Source organism: Orcinus orca, chromosome 1, assembly GCF_937001465.1.
Source record: "Orcinus orca chromosome 1, mOrcOrc1.1, whole genome shotgun sequence".
NCBI lineage: Eukaryota > Metazoa > Chordata > Mammalia > Artiodactyla > Delphinidae > Orcinus > Orcinus orca.
In genome coordinates this window covers 99,636,443-99,653,484 of record NC_064559.1, presented here as the reverse complement: position 1 = coordinate 99,653,484, position 17,042 = coordinate 99,636,443, and the positions used below count along the sequence as shown (strand labels likewise).

General features: G+C 54.1%; 1 protein-coding gene across 4 annotated transcripts in view; it reads right to left on the bottom strand.

The window, feature by feature from the left end:
* Positions 1-17,042, bottom strand: part of ARHGEF2 (Rho/Rac guanine nucleotide exchange factor 2) — a 41,980-nt gene that overhangs the window by 6,894 nt on the left and 18,044 nt on the right. For all 4 annotated transcript variants that reach the window (XM_033414743.2, XM_033414744.2, XM_004284585.3 and 1 more), the window contains 12 exons: positions 8,992-9,136; positions 6,718-6,785; positions 6,313-6,376; positions 5,169-5,298; positions 4,842-4,951; positions 4,546-4,692; positions 3,799-4,049; positions 3,461-3,586; positions 3,028-3,145; positions 2,579-2,827; positions 902-978; positions 303-472 (listed from right to left, as the gene is read on the bottom strand). In XM_033414743.2, coding sequence (XP_033270634.1) covers positions 303-472; positions 902-978; positions 2,579-2,827; positions 3,028-3,145; positions 3,461-3,586; positions 3,799-4,049; positions 4,546-4,692; positions 4,842-4,951; positions 5,169-5,298; positions 6,313-6,376; positions 6,718-6,785; positions 8,992-9,136 — 1,655 coding nt within the window. The remainder of the gene's footprint in view (positions 1-302; positions 473-901; positions 979-2,578; positions 2,828-3,027; positions 3,146-3,460; positions 3,587-3,798; positions 4,050-4,545; positions 4,693-4,841; positions 4,952-5,168; positions 5,299-6,312; positions 6,377-6,717; positions 6,786-8,991; positions 9,137-17,042) is intronic.

Sequence of the window (17,042 nt, the reverse complement as noted above, 5' to 3'; positions counted from 1 at the left end):
CAGACTAAGATGTTAATGGAGGTGAAACTGTACTGCTGGCTGGCAGGTATGCCAGAATGTGACAGCTTAAAGTATTCCTTTGGCTTGTCAGCTCTTGCTGCATTTGGAAGGTGGTTGCGGTCGTCATCATATAAAGTGCGACTTTACAGGACAGTAGAACATAGATGACATTTCCTGCCTTGGGCCATCTTGTCTCTCCCCTGGCCTCTGCCTCTACCTCTGAACCCTGGGTTCCATTCCCTGGGAGTGCTGTGGCCTGGGGCCTGAAACTGCAGGTACTGTGAGGCCATACACACACTCACACTCGCACGCTCTGCTGAATGACGCGGATCCAGGTGCTCCGGTCATCCCGGGATGCCGTGTGGACCTCATACATCTCAGGGGGTGCCGCGCTGATCAGAAACATCCCTTTCTCCTGGTTGGCGATGTCCCGCACAATTAGATTCTGCAGTGACACCACCGAGGGCTTGTCCTGCCAGTCAGGGGAAAGGAAGGATTAAAGCTGGGAATCCTGACCCCTGGATATTTGAGTCTTCAGTCCTTCTGGAATACCCAAAGGATTGAAGAGTCAGCTGAGAATACAAGTTAAGAACCCAGGCTGCCAGCCAGACAGGACTTAGAAACGCCTGTGACCCTTGACAATTTAATTAACTTTAAGCTTTACTTTCCTCATCTACAAAAAGAGGATAATAAAGGGCCTTCCTGACAGGTGTAAAAGTGCCTGCATACAGTAACAATTTGTCTTGGCTGTTCTTATTTCTCCTTATTATATTATAGTAATGGCTACAATAACAGCTGTTTGACCCTGGAGGATTCCAGGGTTCTTCCAGGCTGGGGTAAGAAAGCAAGAAGGGCCTCAACACTTGTCTGTGCTGAGGAAGAAGAAGGTAGAAGGTCTCACCAGGGCAGGAAAGATGTACTTCTGGTCCTTCTCCTGGAGAAATACCAGCACATCTGTCATCAGCAGCATGAGCACATCTGGCAGGAGGATAAAGGCAGGACAGTCAGCATTATAGAGTGTCTGAGCAGCTGTTTCTCTTTCTCAAGGACCAGGTCTACCCCATTAGGTTAGAGCTCCTGTTTCCCCTCTTCCTGACCTCTCTCCCTCTGGTTGCTTTCTCCACTTTTGCAGACCTCCCACCTCTCCCATTCTTATAGCTCAGAAATGGGGGGTAAATGCATGTGCCATCAGATAAATCAGCTTCTTGGGCTAGAGGTGCCCATAAGCGATCACCCAATGCCTTTGGAGAAAACCCTCTTTATCCGATGAATGCGGGTTTCTTAACCTAGGGTCTACAGACCCCCTAGGATGTCTACTGTTGGGCTTCAGAGGCTCTGCAAATCCTCTGAAGTTGCATAAGCAACTTTACATATTAATATATCACATGTGTATTCTTCTGTGTGAAAGGGTCCAGAATTTTTGTGAGGGTAAAAGGATTCCCAGAGCCTTTCAGTTCCATGTTGAAAAACTAACATAAGACCTTTTTGGATATTTGGTCTAAGCTGCCCCCCACCCCAGCATATTGCCACTTCTCATTTTGTGCTCCACAGGGAGGAGAACAGTTGGGTTCCTTAGCCATCTCTCCCACCACTGAACAATCCCAATCTCCTTCAACCCCAGCAGGCCCTGCTTTCATTTTCCTTCTCTGCCCCACCTTCCAGGCTCTCAGATCCTAAGAGGTCCTATGCTTTAAGACTTAAGGGGAAATAAAGGTCAAGCCCAAGAAAGTTGGATGTCACAGTCGAGAAGACACACACTTACCCTTTGCCCTTGGAGATCTTTCTAAGTTGTGGGCACAGAGAAGGGGAGGGCTTTCAGAAATAAAGCTCTCCACCCTTGCTATTTTTAACCCCCCCATGCTTTATATTCTTAGCTTCGGCGTGGGAGGGATGGGAAGGAGAGAAAGGGATGAAGGAAAGTGGCTGGTGAAGCCTGCAATACTCAAGCTTATGAAGTGGGGATTTCATGACACAGGACAGAAGTGCAGGCAGGCTCTGGCCTCAGGTAGCACAGTATACTCCTGCCCCTCATTCCTCACCCCCATAGCGAATGTCTGCAACTCTCTTGTCTTGATTTAGGTAGGAAAGCATTGGCCAGTGCAGTCTGGGAAGAGAGCCTGGGAAAGAGTGCCCCAGCCCAACATGCCCCACCCCCTTTTCTCTTCTCCACTCAGCCCGCCCTTCGCTGGGCTCCACCCCCTCCCGTGGGCCTTCCCTAGCTGTGTTCCCAAAGCTCCTGCCCATTCCCCAGCCCTGGTGGCTGGGATTCCAGCTGGAAGAACCAACTACCCTGATCTTGTCCTCTGATCCTGGAATTGCTGTTTTCTTCATCAAAACCAGTAGCTTTCTGGGCATGTGAGAACCAAAGAAATGAATAAATACTGACAAGGAAGTCCTTGTATCGCCCGTGAAATCCAGAATTCAGACTTTTGTCGCAACAGAGACCACATATTTTCCTCCCACTGGGTCTCACCCTGGGTAGAGGGCTGCATTAAAAGAGGTCCTAAGGGCTGGGATGCTTCTCCTGCTTTATATCTGACCGCGGACTCTTGCCTGGCCTGCCAAGCTGACCACTGACCTTTGAAGCGCCCAGTAGCTGTCTTCCAGAGCAGGCAGCCATCGTGGATGAGCTTGCGCCGCAGAAGCTCCTCTCGGCCAAAAGGGCCCTTGCCAGGCACCGGGGCCTGGGCCCGAGGGTCCATACGGTTGTAGATCTCCTGCAGGCGGGCCCCTTTCTCCAGCTCGTGCACATCCTGGTCTACGTTGGACAGCAGCTCCTTCACCAGCCCCAGTGCCGTCGTCAGGTCCTGGCGCTCCTCCTCGATCCCTGACCGGGGGTCAGCATGAGGGAGGGATGGCTCAGCCAATCTTCAAACCAGCCCCAATTCCCACCAATCTCGATTCCCACCTTCAGAGGCTGCCCAGCATTGCACATCTGACCCTATCCCTCCCCTTGGTTATCCCGAGCCATTTCTCACCCCAGACAGCCCTCTCCCACCTTCCTCCCTCCCAGGCTCTTCCTCTCACCGTGGGAATGCTGCAGGATCCGGTTGATGAGCACCGGGTACTTGGTGATACGCTGAGTCACCAGGAGGATGCACTCCTGTACACCATGCCGCTTCAGCACGGCCGAGCGGGTCACCTTCTACAAGAGCAGAGGAGGGCTCAGGGCCAGAGTGGGGCCCGAGGGGAGGGCAACAGAAAGAACGCTGGAGCGTTCTTGGAGCCTAAGCCCTGGTGCCAGCCCTAACTTGGCCATTTACCTCACACCGGTCGGCATAGGTGACCCAGTCTGGAAAATGGGGACGAGAAGGTCACAGGTTTATTGTGAGGACCAAAGTAGCAAAAGCACTTGCTCTACTGCTATGAGGGGCTGCTGATGGGATCCACAAGCGGATGTGTCCACAAGGGTTGGGCCACTAGAGGAGGCTGAGTGTGGGTCCTGGAGAGGTCTGCTCACCCGGATGAACTGCTGGAAGCGTTTGTCTCGGGCATATAGCTCCTTATAGAGCTTTAAGGCCTTGGTGTGGCGGCTACAGAACTCCGAGTAGGTCTTCCGCATCTGCTCTGCGCTGGGACCTGAGAACTAGAAGTTGGGGGAGCAGGGCTGGGTCAGCATTTCCCTCAAAGCCACATCTCATCCCCAACACCCTCGGGCCTCCCACCAAATAGGCGGGCTTCCTGCCTCTCCAGCCCTCTCTGGCTCCACCCCCTAGAGCTTGATGAAATGATGAGAAATGTCCACTCTGGTCACACCTCCTCCCATGACTGCTGCCCATGGGTCCTGCCTTTTCTCACCTGGTTGATGAGCAGGTCACCCAAGCGATGGATGACGAAGTTCCGGGGGCTGCCAGGGCACAGGGCCTGGCGTCGGCGTTCTAACAGCTGGCTGAGGAAGCGGGTATGGATGTCACTGAGTTCGTCCACGCAGGGGAACAGGCCCTGGACCACTCCTGGCTCCAGCTGTAGCTCTTCCAGCATCCCCGTGCGGAAGAGGCGGGTCATGATCTTCAGGGTCCGCACATGGTGTAGCTCTGTCTGGATCAGCTCTGTGGGGACAATGGGACACCTGGCCTCTACCCTGGCTTGGCCACAATTGGTGGGGCCTAGGCTGGGGACCTCAGGGCTCATTTGAGGTTTTCAAGATCCCTTCCAGGTTAACATTCTGCATTAGTACGATCTTAGATCATTTTCTAATCATTTTTTAATCTTTATGCCGTGCCATCTTAAGCTATGAGCTGTTTTAAGGTCAAGAACCATGTGCCCCCTACATGTCTAGGTTTCCCACAGTTCCCAGTACAGTGTTGGAACAGGCAGAGAGGAAAGACTAAGAATTGACTGGAAGGAAGGGATAAAGAAGGGCCTTGGAGGTCAACAGCCCAACAGGTGGGGGCCTAGTGGCTACTTGTGGGGATGCCAGGCAGGGTCTTGAAGGCCAATAGGATAAGAGGGAAGGGTCTTGAGAGGTAGGGGCTGGCAGAGGAAGGACACAAAAAAACAGGACTGGTGACAAAAGAGAAGTCTGGGGTGGTCTTCTTGGCTCACCATAAATGACATCCTGCTGCTTCATCACCTCCTTTTTATGCTGCTGCAAAAAGTTGCTATCCACAGCAAGGCTCCAGGAATCAGCTGCAAAGTCCTTCTCATCCATCTCAAAGTCACTCATCAGCTCATTGTAGATCACCTCTGCACCTGGAAGTGAGTGGGGGAAACAACTCGGACCCCAATTCTCTTCCCTGGGTCCTGGGCCCTTCTCTAGATCCCTTCCCGCCTTGCCGTTCCCAGGACTGCTCCCACCTGCCCCTCATGCCCTGGTCTCCCTGAGGTCCGGGCACAGTCACCTTCGTCGATGAGGGATTCCACTGACAGGGTCCGGTTCCGCATGTTGAGGGAGTCTGTGGACTGGGAGAGGATCCGGCGCAGCCCCAGGGGAGACTCATCATTGAAGTGTCTGAGGGGAGTGGAGCCTGGCTGCAACACCCAACTCCGGCAAGAGTTCCCTTCCCGGGTGGGGACCCAAGGTGGGATCCCAGAGACAGTCACCCCAAGTTCTCCTTACCTGTCTGTCTATAATTCTGAACTCAGGGATGGGAAAGACCTCTCAGCCCCCCGTCTCCATTGCCATACTCTGCCTGCCTTGGCTCTCCCTTCCCCAAGCAGAGGCTCACCCAGCAATGTTGGTGGTGGAAACACTTTTGGCTAAAGACAAGGAGGAGCGGCCACGGCGGGAGCCAAGCAGGGACTGTCGGAAGCTGTCGGAGGGGTAGATGGCAGAGCTGGGACGCTCCCGAGTGGTGGCTGTCAGAGGGGGGGATACCAAGTAGGCAAGCGTCAAACCTAGTGCCTTCCCAGGATTCAAGCCTCCCAGGCTCCTCCACTAGAAGCGAGGCCTCCTCTCCAGCCCCACCTTTAGCCCTGTTCTTTTTTTTTTTTTTTTTAACCCTGTTCTAGTCAAAGAAAGATGATAACAGTAATTCTACCCGTATGTTTGTGCAGTACTTTTTTTTTTTTTTGCGGTACACGGGCCTCTCACTGTTGTGGCCTCTCCCGTTGCGGAGCACAGGCTCCGGATGCGCAGGCTCAGCGGCCATGACTCACGGGCCCAGCCGCTCCACGGCATGTGGGATCTTCCCGGACTGGGGCATGAACCCGTGTCCCCTGCATCAGCAAGTGGACTTTCAACCACTGTGCCAACAGGGAAGCCCTGTGCAATACTTTTAATGTTTATAAAGAGCTTTTCTTGCCTTATCTCTTTCCCGCCACAAGACTATGAGCAATCTGCAGCTCAGGATGGTTAAGAGACTTGTCTGGGGTGACTCAGCTAATGGCTGAGCAGAGATTCGGACTCTGGTCTTTTTTTTTTTTTAACATCTTTATTGGAGTATAATTGCTTTAGAATGTTGTGTTAGTTTCTGCCGTATAACAGAGTGAATCAGCTATATGTATACATATACAGACTCTGGTCTTTTTAGTAAGCACCACGCTCTTTCTGTTACACCAGATCTGTCTGAATTGGCCCTTGACAACTTCTGCCAACATTCCCAAGTGCGGTGTAAATAACTAATAATAATAATATAAGGTGTGACCAGGCTCAGATGACCAGCCATCCCAAGCCTTCGTCCCCATTTGAATTCTCCTGTCCCGCCCCTAAGCCCAAGAGTCCGGATCTCCCTTAGGATCCCACCATCAGCATCCAATTGAAAAGAGGAAGGCGCTGTGCCAGGGAACGACCTCAGGGGGGCAGCACAGCTCATGGGCTGAGAGGCCTGGGGTCCAGGGTCCTATGGGTGCTCCAGCATCCTCACTACTCACTCTTACTGCGAAGTGAAACAGACTGCAAGGCAGTGTTGTTCTTCAGCAGGGCAGCTTTCTGTTGCTGTGAGACAGAGAGCAAGAGAGAGACACCAAGAACAGCTGTCACCCTAGGGTCACCCCCATAGGCCCAGGGCAGGAGCTAGGTGGCTGGCCCCCTAGGGAGAAAGCTGGCATGATGGCTAAGGGCATCAGGGTGGCTGAGCCCAGTGCTGAGGGGATGTGTCTACAGCAACAGGCTGACCCCCTCTTGCAGGGCCTGCGGCCTGGGGTGGAGGGTCTGGGCTGCCCCTTGGTGAGGAGAGGGGCTGAGTAACACAGGGTGAGGAATGAACGGAAAAGGCATGAGGGTACCGCACACTCACTACCCTCTCCCCCAGCCCTCTGCCCTCCCTGCCATCTCACCTTCTGCTTGACCTTGGTACAGTTGGCGAGGGTGTCTTTACAGCGGTTGTGGATAGTCACATTGCAGGCTGGGAGGGTGGGGTAGAGAGGGTGATGGGAGGGCCGGGTGGTACGGGGGGGACACACCCACATGCAGACACCCATCTCCCCATGGCCACACAGCTTGAGACTCTCCCCCTTCCCAGACTCCTCGGCCATCGCCGCACCCCATTCCCTCTCCTCCCACCTCCCCCCTTCCTTCAAGCAGGAGATGAAGTGAGGGGGTATAGGTGTGGACCACAATTAAGCCATCAGGAGGGGTAGGCAGTCCTGACTCAGAGATGACCTGCGAGGTGGACTAGAGGGAAGAAGGGGTTACTGGCTGCCAGAGATGAGCTCAAGAAGCACAAAGGTGGTTGAGAATGACAGATGGCAGAGAGGACGCCCACGGAACAGAAGGTGGCACAGGAGCAGCTGGGGTGGGGGCTAGGGGCAGAGAGGGGGAAATGAACATCCCCTGAGCTTGATCCTAACCACCCCTTGAGGTAGATTCAATGATCCTCATTTCATAGATGAGGATCCTGTCTCCTGGAGAGGTTAAAACCATCTGCCAGAGGTCATACAGCTAGTGGTAGAGCTGGGGTTTAACTTAGGAGTGTCTGTGCACTTCCTGTTGAGCCATACATAGGCCCACAAACTCTGGCTAGGCCTAAGCAGTGCTAAGGCTGATGGATCCAGCGGCAGAGCGGGTGACAGGCCATGCCCTGCCCCTGCCCGCCACGCCTGCCTGCCTTCTGCACTGCTCAGCTATGCTTGCTATGACTCTAGCCTCCCTTCCGGACCGGGGGAGTCTTTTTCCCCAAGTAAGGTAAACCCACAGCTCCCACACTCCATCTGCTTCTCCCTCATCACCCACCCCACCCTGCCATGGGGTAGGAGAGAAGAGGAGAGGAAAGGAAGAGTAGCTAAGCCTAGGCACTGGGACTACTGGCCGTCCCTTTCCCCAACATGCCCTCACAGCCCTTGGCCGTCTCCAGCTTCCCCTCCCCCCTCGTCCAACAACACCGGAAACTCTGCTAACTCCTTCAGACAATACCCAGCACCGTGCTTACTTCCACAAATACAAGGCGAGCAGGGTGCGGCAGAGGGGCAGACAGAAGTGGGGGCTGGAGCTGCGTCCACCCCCCCTGGAGCTCCCTTCTCCTACCCGCAGCACCCAGTGTCTCTGGATCGAACCTCCACTATCCACCTGCTCTCAAAATAGCGCTTGCTGCCCGCCTCCCCGGTTCCCCTGGCAACAAGCTTCCAGATTGGGAATTCTGTCAGGTCTCTAGAGGGATCTAGATTGGGGTTCCCTCCTCATCCTCAAAACTCTAAGTTGAACAGTGAGGAAGTAGAGAAGCCTCGCTGGTTCTTTCTGGGGTTCCTTCGCAGCTTCCATAGAGATTTAGAAGCTAAAGCTTTTGTCCCTCTGTTCCGCTGCAGGCCACAACACCTCCGGTCCTGCGTTAATCAGAAGCAGCTCTTTGCCATAAATCTGGGTGTTGGTGGGGAGGGTAGACAGGGCAGGAGCCCTCCATGTAGGCATCTTGGGGAAGGAAGAATTCGTTGCTTGTACTTACTAAATACAGGGCTACCCTTAGATGTGGGTGAAGGTCAGGAGTTCTATCTAATCCTTATTCCCCCAACATACACATTGCTGCCATATTCTCTTTCTCACTGTGTATCAGTCAGACTAGAAATCTGAGACAGGGGGGTCCTAATCCCTAATCCTCTGCTTCAAACTGTAGAGATTTAGAGATTTCAGACTCCCCCCAGTCAATAGAAAGGGAAGGGGCAAGGGGACCCTGAAGTCCTGAACACCCAGTTCTGCCCAGGAAGACCGGCAGAACAGCTGCAAGGCCAGCAGCTTCCCACCCAGCTCCCCTATTTCTGCCCCCCCTACCCTGCATACACACAACATTCCTGCTTCTCTTCCAATCAGTTCTCCTGACCCTCAGCAGCTGTTCAGGGAGCTGGGGGATGCCCAGCGGACGACAGCTGCAAGGGGAGCCACTCCAGCCTCCCCTCCCCCATACCCCCGGCTAGTCCTGCTTAGGCCATATTCTGACTGCCACTACCCCTAGACATGAGGACAGGGAGAAAGGGATCAAGCATCTGGCCCTGGCATTTGGGCCCTGCGGGGGCTCACAGAGGAGAGTGATCCTTATGGATCCAAGGTAAAAAGAATGGAGAGAAAGATTAGGGTCAGTGGGCGCTGACTCAAGAGTGACATTCAGGGTCCAAACAACTTACTTGGGCAGATGAGGGCCTCCTTGGCTGTGATGCTCTTGTTACAGGCATAGCACATGGTCATGCCCGAAACGGAGATGGTGGTGAAGAGGTGCCCGTTGGTATAGCGGGCGTCCTTGGCTTCCTTCATTTTCTCTTTTTCCCGGGTCTGTAGAAGGGGCGAGAGAGACAGGAAGTGAGGCTGGAGGATGCCAGGGTGCCTGAGGAGTCCAGAGACACGGGCCGAGGGCAGAGGCAAGGGAGCAATGTCTGCCTGAAACACACCATTTCCTGAAGCAGAGTTTGCCGCGCTGTGTCAGAGGCAGCTGTCCAGGAGTGACCAGGCCAGCCCCGAGGGCCGAGCCCACCCCTGACCTACCTGGCCCCTGCGGCTGGGCTGCCTCCTGTTGCCGCTCATCTCCCCGGCTCTAGACCTCCGCGTCCTCACTCCACCTCCCAGCCCTAGCTCTGCTCGCCCCCGAGCTGCTGTACTCTCTTCTCTGTGCCGGGGGAAGATGCGCAGAGAGGAGGGGAGAGCAGGCGAAGCAGAAGGTGCCAGCTCACCAGCGCTTTCAAATCTATGGGAGTTAGCTCCTCTTATAACCATGACAACCAGTGTTGGAGCCGCTATCTCCGTGGCAGTGGCAGTCACAGTGGGGGGCAGGAGATCCCCTTATTAGATTGGCTGAAGGGGGCAGAATGCCTCCACTGCCACCCCCAACCAGAGGTCAGGATCCCAAACTTCTGACTCTTCCACATCTGCTCAGCCAAGGTACACGGGGCCTCTCTGTGGGAGGCAGCATGTCCCCTGCTAACCTCGAGGCAGGAGAAGCCTGGTTTCAGTCTCGGGTCACTTGTCCTCTTTGGGATCTTTAAGAAAGGAAACTGGGCCACCAAGGTCTCATTCCCGGCAGGAAGTCTCTTCTGCAGTCTAACTTTTATCCCTCTCATGCTACCCTCCAAAACCTAGGATATCTCCTTTATTCCTCCTCACCCAATTAGTCTAGGAAGTCCTTTCTAGCATCTACCCTCCATCCTCCAGCGGCAATGTTACTTCCTCCTGCTCTGGTCTCCGTCGAGATGGGGCACACTCTCCGGGCGCTTCCACAGAACCTCAGAGGCTGGCATTTCCCATCAGCTTTCTCTTCTCCTGCTTCCCCCTGACCTCTGCAGGTGAAGTGATTCTCCCTGACCTCTTTCTGTCCTTTCTCAAGCTCCTGAGCTTTCCCTGAAACTGAGGAGATAAGAAGATGGAACACCATGCTTTCCACCTATTCCAGGACCCTCCTCAGTGGTCACCTCAGATCCCTGATTTTCCCTCCACTCTTAGAGGACTGACAGCAGGAAGAGGACCTGGCAAGACCACTCCCTCCAAGGATTCCCTGCCTCTCAGAAAGCGAGATCCTGATGGCTGAGGCTGAGGGTAATGAGCCCCAAGTCAGAGGACACTGTCTGGGGCCCCGGGGCAGTGAAACAAAACTCAGAGGAGAATCCTCAGCCTGGACCTTGGAGGCCTAGTCCTGACTCTCAGCTGAAGCCACACTAGCAGTTAAGAGGTGGGGGAGGGGGGGCTTCCCTGGTGGCACAGTGGTTGAGAGTCCGTCCGCCTGCCCATGCAGGGGACACGGGTTCGTGCCCCGGTCCAGCAGGATACCACATGCCGCGGAGCGGCTGGGCAACAGGAGAGGCCACGGCAGTGAGAGGCCCGCGTACCACCAAAAAAAAAAAAAAAAAAAGAGGTGGGGGAGGGGAAGAGACTCACTGGCCTGGTGCAAGGGTAGAAAAGGGAAGTGTGAACGGGCTGAGTCAACAGCACAGGGGCCAAAGGGCACTGGACTATGACGCCCTAGGGTCTCAGGGCTTCCTGGTAGCCCAAGATCCTTCTCTCTCCTGCCTACCCTCAGAAGCTCCAGGTTCATCCGATGATGAGCAGAGCCTAGGTCTTCAGGTCATTTCCCATCCAATCACCCATTTTTCTTTTCTCCTCCTCTCCCATCCTCCTCCTCTTCCTATATCATAGTCTCCTTCCCATCCCCTGGCCTCCCTCCTCTCCCCCATGGCCTCCCACCTTGGCTGCCCCTTTTTCACCCTTGCTTCTCTTCTACTGCCCTTGGCCTCTCCCTGCCCTCCTCCTCCTAGACCTTGTCAAGAAAGCTGACCAACTTTTAACTCTAACCTCCCTTTTTCTATTCTGGTACCTACCTATCTGGACCACTAGAAAATTCTCCCTTTAGTCTAACCTCCATCTGCCCTGCTCCAAATTATAGTTCTTTAGGAGATCAAATCCTCCTCTGAATAACAGCCTTTATAGGACCTCAAAGTCCAAGTCCAAATAGCTCTTCTTACTGCCCTACACTCTGCCTTCTCTTCTCCTCTCCTGCTCTCCCAACCTTCTCTATGACACAAATAAAAAAGTTTGAGGAAAAAAAAAAAAAAAAGTTTGAGGACTCATTATGTTTGAATTAAAAGTATGCAAGCAAAAAAACGTGAAAATCACATTAAAACAGCAACACGGGGAGGGGCAAATTAGGGGTATGGGATTAAGAGACACAAACTACCATGTATAAAATAGATAATCAGGGAATTCCCTGGTGGTCCAGTGGTTAGGACTCCGCGCTTTCATTGCTGAGGGTGCGGGTTCAATCTCTGGTCGGGGAACTAAGATCCCGCAAGCCACGCAGCACGCAGCGTGACCAAAGATAAAAACAAAACAAAACAATAACAGATAAGCAGCAAGGATGTACTATATAGCATGGGGATTTATAACCGTTACCTTGTACTAACTTTAATGGAGTATATATAATCTGTAAAAATACTGAAACTAATATAATATCGTAAATCAACTATACTTCAAAAAATAAAATAAAAAGAGCAACATGTCTGAATCAGGGTCAACTCCCAAATGGGCAGTCCTGCAGATTTGCCCTAGGGCTGCTACAACTCCCCCTCCCCTCCCCTGACCTCTTCCCTCTGCTCTCAGGCCTCCAGGAGCTCTCACCTGGGAAAGAGGCGGGGGAAAAGGAGGGAGAGAACTAGGGGTAGCCAGAGAACAGGGTCTCTTGTGGCCCTTCACCTCTCTGGCATCAACATCCCACAGACGACCCAGCTACTCTGGGCCCAGGCTCCCCCACCTCCCAACACTCACCCTCTCTCCAAGTGACCCTCTCTCTAGGTGGGCCAGCAGTGGGCAGCAGCCACAGCAGCAGCACATCCCAACACGGACACTGCCCAGCAGCAGGCGGCCCTGGCACTGCCTAGCGCTATTGTCCTAGAGGCAGTCCGCACCCGCCCCAGGGCTCAGGCTGGTGAGGCTAGAAGGACACAGGGCCTGCTCACCAAGGGTGCCTGCTCCAGAGATGGAGTGAATGGGCTTGTTTGGTTCTCTGTCCTACTCTTTCCAGATCTTCTTAAGATCATCCCAGTTACCCGCCCACCCGCCAGCGGGACAGCTCTTCACCTTCATGGCCCCATCTGTCCACCAAGAAAAGGGGCCATTACTCTGCAATCCACAACACCCACCCCAACACTCAGAGGCCCTTCCTGCTTGGTTCAGTCCTCTACTGTCCAGTGTCCATAGTCTTGCTTTCTCACAAACCCTCACAGAAAGTCTTTCTTGCTATTGCTACACAATAAATGAATAAAGCACGGGAAAGCACCTAGCACAATGGCTGGTATACAACAGCCACTTAACACATGTTTAGAAAGAAAGGAAGAAAAGAAGGATGGGTGGATGGATAGACACCAAGACAAGGGGTCCCAGCAGCACCCTTGCCTCTACTCTAGGGATCCCCTCATTCCTTATCAGAGCTTCAGAGCTTTCAGTCTCCTCCTCTCTCTCTTCCCCCCCCCCACCCCGGCTGCACCTCACACTTGCGGGATCTTAGTTTCCTGACCAGGGATCCAACCCGTGCCCGCTGCAGTGGAAGTACAGAGTCCTAACCACTGGACCACCAGGGAATTCTGGTCTCCTCCTCTCTTGTTTATTCTTTTCTCCCTCCTCCCAGACCTTTTCTCCTAATTGCTTTGAACTTAGGACCGGATGGTATCCTCTGAAGGTCAGAAGAAGACCAACCCAAACTCTCCTTCCACTGTCATCCCAGATCTTGGTCATTTTGGGGAAAGAAAGACTAGGCGAATGGCAGAGGACATTGAGGCTGGTGGCTCAAAGTCTCATAGAACAGAAGCAGTCTCCCCTTTCTCCGTATTTTGTCTCCCAGGCCGAGAGATGAGGAAAACAGTGACATACGTGAAGCCCAAGGAATGCCAAAGCCTGGACTTCGGCTTCCCATTCCCCGGCGGGCAGCAGAGGATGGCGGAGCTGACCCAGAAGAGTAAGAGCCTCTCCAAGCAAAGTCTAAGCTCTCAGCTGTCCTTGTTCCTCCATTGGGTATGTCCAAACCAAGACCTCTGGAGAAGTCACGTGGTGCTCAGAATGACCTCTGCTCCAGCTGCAAGTGGCAGCAGCCCCTTCCCCAAGGTGGCGCAGCCTCTGTCCAGGCCCTTTGTTTAGGGACCAGAAGGCCCCCGGAGGGTTCCACTGGGTTTCCAGTCATCTGTAACTTAGGCCCTGGACAGCAGAGGTTCAGAGTCATAGGCTGCAAGGGGCACTGAGTCATGAGGGATGGGCTCTAAGGCTGGGAAAAGAGGAGAAAGAGGGTTCCTGGCCATGGGACTGAGAAGAGGGCTTGGGATGGTCTCAGCCAGGCTCTGCTTCCTTTATGAGCTTCCACAGACGAGATGAAGGCAGGAGGCTAAGGAGAAGGCGGCCAAACGGAAACGCTAACGCCAAAGCCAGAAACATAACACAAAAAGACATCGCTGAACACACAAAGGCACTTAACGCTTGCCTGATGAATGAAGATGAGACACCGGACAATGGGGGTGGGCACACTGGTGAAGCAGAAGAGGGGTGCTAAGGACCATAGGGAATAAAGTCGGGCTACCCTGAGACCCAGGGATCCTGGACCCCATCCTACCCCCACCCCCCACCCGGCCACACCTGTCGGGTCAGGAGAGAAAGACAAGCAGAGACGGAGGGGGGAGTGATGCAAACAGACGGGCATTTGTGCAAGCGAACAATAGCTGTGCCAGGACTCCCTGCCCTCCTGGCACAGGGCAGGCCGGCTGAGTTGGGAGGGGGGCAGCTGCTGCCTGCAGCCCCTCCCCCACCCTCCCCCAAGGAGACATAAACAAACCCAGAAGGGTCCAGCCAGTTCCTCTCAGCCATTTCTCTGACCAGCTCCAGGAACCATGACCAATCTGCTCCCTCAAGCTCCTAGATGATACTTCAAAGCACAGACTGAAGCTAAGAATGGAACTACTTCCCCGCATCCAGAGTGCAGTGAGCCCCCTACTTTGGTGGCCATAATTCAAAACAGTGACACAGAGCATCTGGGGACAGGCAGACGGACACAGACACACACGCACACCAACACACAGGTCATGTGCACGCATGGGATTCATTTCTTCAGATCTGTCCCCTCCCCGACTCCAAGCTCAGGGTTCCGGGGAAGCCAGAGGGACTGAGATGGGACCCCTCTTTAAATCCCTCGGGCAGCCCTGGCAGGTCCTTCTCTAGGCAGCATCCAACCTCCTGCAGTCACTCAGTGACTTCCTTAAGCTTTTGGCTCCCTTCCCCCATCCTTGCTTCTCCCCCTCCCCTCAGCTCTTTCCCTAACCTCCAAGAAAGGCCCCTAGAATCTTTTCCTATTCCCCCAAAAGTCTCAGCCTCCCGGGAGACCCCCAATTCCTCAACTTCCCCCGCAACCTGCCAGCACTCTCAGCTCCCTCCAGGGCTCCCCCAGCCCTCTTCTCCGGCTCCAGTTCTAGTCCTGCACACAAAGCCAGCCATCTCTCCAACACTCAGAACAAAGAAACAGTCTCTCTCCTCTCTCCCCACCACACTCCAAATCTGGGGTCCTTGAGATTCCAGGGACACCCCCCTAGCCTCCAGGGCCATCCCTGATCCTCTGGCCCCTGCCCGCTCCTAGGCAGGAAAGGACCCTTTGTTCTGAGAGAGGAGACACTTAGGGTTTGGGGGGAGGAGGGAGGGAGGAACAGGGGATGAAAGAGAGAAAGGGACCTCTGGGGTTTGGGGCCTATGGAGGTAGGAAGTAGAGCAGAGAGAATGAGGGGGTGGAGGACTGAAGATAGCCTGAAAGAATAGAAATGGAGTGAAAAGAGAGGAGGCATGAGGAGGGGGAGCTGCACAGAAAGATTCTAGGAGGGTGGGAAGGAGAAAGGGACAGGTTCGACTTAAATTCCTCCTACTTCAAGGAGGTCCCGGGGAGGAAGGCAAGGAATGGCGGTGGGGGTCAGGACATAGCTCTGAACCATCCCCCCAGATAGGTAGCAGGGGAGACCATCTTCCTCAAATTATCTCGTTTCCAGCGGCCCCCCTCTACTTCCCACCACAGTATAAAAAGAAAGGAGACAGCTGGTGTGCTTGGGGGAGGGGGAAGAGGGGATCCAGGGTTTGTTGGCTAAGAATCAACTCCCCCCTTCTGTAACCACAGCTTTCCGGAGGTGGCCCTCCCCTTCCGACCAGCCCAAACTGACAACCAACCTCCTCCAGTGGCCCCTCTGCCCTCTCAGATCTACCCACTCAGCCTCTCACATCCCCACCCCCAGTCAGATCCCAACCCCCGCAAAACCAAGGCCGCCCCAGGATAGAAAAAGCCAAGCTTCTAGATTCCCAGTCCCCCCCAACTACCAAAAAAAAAAAAAAAAAAAAAAAAAAGGCATGAGGACCCAGGTATCTGGCTCCCCAACTCCTCCCAATAATGGAAAAGGGACCCGAGTATCTACCTTCCCAGAACCCCTGTCTATAGCCCCTCTCCAGGTCTGCCCCTCGCCGGTGCCCCCATGGCTTTCCCTTTTAGGGTGGAACCAAATTTCCGTGGTTTCAAAAAACCTCTCCACCCCCCTTGGCCCTGCTCCAGGGTCTCAGCTCAAACGGTTGAAAAATAAACAGACTTTCATAGCTGGGGCCTGGCCTGGCGCAGAGTTGAGAAGAGCCTGTCTGCCACCCCACTGTTCCACTGCACTTCAGCCATCTCTCCTCTGGCCCTCTGTTTGTCTTAAGCCCTACCCAAATCCCCAGTTGCTTTCCTGTTAGCAGAATCTCATCCCAACCCCCCAAGGAAAAGTTCCAGGATGGAACCTCTCCCAACTTAGCCTCTAGATGGGTAGTCAGGCTAGGAGCTAGGAGGGAAGTGTGGGAAGGGGTTTCCACCATCTCTGAGGACTCCAAAAGGGTACTGCTCCCATGCCGGTAGACTGTGATGGTGATCAGCATAGGCTGGTGATCAGCATAGGCTGCGCGCCAGGGCAGGACACTGGGATTGGAAAGAGGCCAGAGATTAAACCAGCTATGGACTGGGTCTTGGCCTTTCCCATAATGGGTACAGTGTGGGTGCCTTGAGCAGCTGGGAGGTGCTGTCTGCATGCACCACCTTCCTCCCAGCTCTCATTTATTCACCTACAAGTCAGCTTCATCATTTCCTGGGGGCTGAGGTGTGGAGAGATCATGGCCTTTGAGAGTGCGCCTGGGTACAAAGGCAGAAATAAGGGATACTTGGAAAGGAGTGGCCAAGAGCTCAAGATGGGGGTGGGGGCTAGGGTAATTATACATCCGGACTTTTGAAATGGTAGGTGAACAGTCCCAAGATAAAGAGTTAAGAGAGCTGGGGTGGGGAGGAGGGATGAGGGCACAGTGCCAAGTGGGTCAGTCTAAAGGTTTCAGTTTGTTTCAGGCTGCAAGGACAAGGAGCTTGGAAGCTGGTGGGGCAAAAAGGGATGGGGGGACCCTCTGTGTTTCAGGAACAGGGGTGCTCTGGGCCCCAAGGATGGAAGAAAGGATCCTAGCTACACAAAGACCTCTGCTCCCTTCACCTGAGGGTGATGGCTTGGGGGAAAGTAAGCCGTCCCTAAGCTGTCCTGACCCGTCACCCGCCCACCAGAGAGAAGAACTGAATCACAGCTGGAAAGTCCATCTGCGAGGAGAGGAGGAGCTGACTGCTGTCTCGGAGGGGTGGTGATGGTGGTGGTGATGGTGGGAGGAAGCCGGGAAACCA